At 41.0% G+C, this 2,297-nt stretch overlaps 1 protein-coding gene across 1 annotated transcript; it reads left to right on the top strand.

Annotated features, from left to right (window-relative positions):
* Positions 1–1,030: 1,030 nt before the first annotated feature.
* LOC308655823 (olfactory receptor 2L13-like) lies at positions 1,031–1,969 on the top strand (the record flags this gene model as incomplete). Its single annotated transcript, XM_081306133.1, has 1 exon — positions 1,031–1,969. One exon carries the CDS (start codon positions 1,031–1,033, stop codon positions 1,967–1,969), a length of 939 nt encoding a protein of 312 aa, XP_081162259.1.
* Positions 1,970–2,297: the final 328 nt, after the last annotated feature.

Below are 2,297 nucleotides of genomic sequence, written 5' to 3'. Positions count from 1 at the left end.
GGATAAAAAGAAGTGGAAAAGTACCACAAAAAGTTCTCATGTTCTGCTTTTTAATGCACATATACTACAAATTTATTTTAAAAAATTGTCTTCTCACATTTCATTAGTTGAATTATCATAATAATTCAGATAAAAAGCCTCTGAGTGTGTGTTTTCATTATCAAAACCAGTGTTGTAAATCCATCACCGCAGAAGTTATGTTTGCTGCTGTGATAACTAGAATGAAAGTCTTGTATATTATTTTAATGTCACTTTTATCATGTGATATTTGCTTTCACAAAGAAATACCATGTGTTTTAAGAATTTCAGAAATTAGAAACCTCAATAGGGAGGAGACAATACTCAGAGAAAACAATATATTCATGGTGGATTGTATAGGATACACAGTACATTCACAGGACAAGAACAATGCTTTGGATGGTGAACCACTTCAAAGACCAGCTGAGAAGCTTCTGTTTAGGAGATGAGCAGCACAGCTCTGGGAGAAGACCCTGGCTTTCTCAGCTGCAGGAGTGCCAGTGGGGAGGGGAGAGCAGGCACTAAAGGTGTGGAGGAGGCGATGTCACTGAGGATGCAGACTCAAGCATACAGGGCACTTCTGTGCCCCAAAGGCCATGTCTGTGGTGAACACGAGTACTGAGTTGGGGATCTGGGAAAGCAGGATCCTGGCTTCCTCTTGGGCTGAGCGTGGGAGGAAGTCCTAGGAATGCTCTTGCTGGGAGTCAGCAGGCAGGAAGGCTCTTGCTACCCTACTTGGTTTCCCGTGCCTGGTACAGATTTTGTATTGCAAGACCATGTATGTGTCCAGAATGTGACGAGATGGTTACAGAGAGAACTGGGGCAGGAACATTCTATTCATGTCTTAAAATCAATTCAAGAAAAAGTACAGATCGAAAAAAAAAAGCAACAAATTCTAAACAAACACTAATAAAGGCAATTTGTTTTTATTCTTTTTTACTGTTTCAACTCATGTTTAATGTTCAATTTTATTTTTCACTTACTTTCAAGGAATTCGAGGAATTAGGTTTTCATGGAGAAATGGAACCAAACATCAAATGATTTCATTTTGTTGGGGTTGTTACCACAAAACCAAACTGGCCTACTTCTCTTGCTCCTGATCATCTCTGTGTTTTTTCTCGCCTGTTTGGGGAACTCAGGGATGACTGCCCTCATCTTCTTGGACCCGCGGCTCCACACCCCCATGTACTTTCTCCTCAGCCAGCTCTCCCTCATGGACCTGATGTACATCTCCTCCACTGTCCCCAAAATGGTGTACAACTTCCTCTCTGGCCAGAAAAGTATCTCCTTCTTGAGTTGTGGTGTGCAAAGCTTCTTCTTTGCAACTATGGCAAGTTCTGAAGGCTTACTCCTCGCCTCGATGGCCTATGACCGCTTTGTGGCCATCTGTCACCCCCTCCATTATCACATATATATGAGCAAAGGAATGTGTGTGAAGATGATCTCAGTATCCTGGACACTAGGTTCCCTCAATGGCCTAGTCCACACTGTGTATACACTTCATCTTCCATACTGCAGGTCCAGGACCATCAGTCACTTCTACTGTGACATCCCAGCCATGTTGCTTCTTGTCTGTACAGACACCTGGGTCTATGAGTACGTGATTTTTTTTAGTGCAGTCCTGATTCTCCTCCTTCCTTTCCTTGGCATCACTTTGTCCTATGGATGGGTCATTTTTTCTGTCTTCCACATGCACTCAAAAGAGGGGAGAAGAAAGGCCTTCACCACATGCTCCACACATTTAACTGTGGTGACATTTTACTATGCTCCTTTTGCCTACACTTATCTCCATCCCAAGAGTGTCCGCTCACCAGAAGAAGATAAGAACCTGGCTGTCTTCTACACCATTCTCACGCCCATGCTTAATCCCATCATCTACAGCCTGAGGAACAAGGAAGTCCTGGGGGCCATGGGAAGAGTGTGGGGGATGCTCTCCTCCAGGAGAAAATGATCATGGCTGACCCTCTCCCAGGTATCACTTTTCTCAATGCAGACTGAGCCACCCCGGTGCAGCACTCACCAATAGAAATATAATGTGACTCTACATATGTAATTAGATTTCTAGTGACATGTTTAAAATCAAATTAAATATTGATTATTACATAGATTTATCTACATTAATAATTAATATTTATTTAGTTGAAAACAAAAATGTTAACATTAACAGGTTGATATTATATTATTTATATTATATAGAATACTCAATGTAATGTTAGTTCACATAATATTTTAATGGAGTAATATACTGATACTTAATATTATCATTAGTATGTTTGACA

Source organism: Spermophilus citellus, assembly GCF_964194105.1.
Source record: "Spermophilus citellus genome assembly, chromosome: 1".
Lineage (NCBI taxonomy): Eukaryota > Metazoa > Chordata > Mammalia > Rodentia > Sciuridae > Spermophilus > Spermophilus citellus.
The sequence above is the reverse complement of the archived record's forward strand: the minus strand, read 5'-3'. Positions and strand labels throughout refer to the sequence as shown.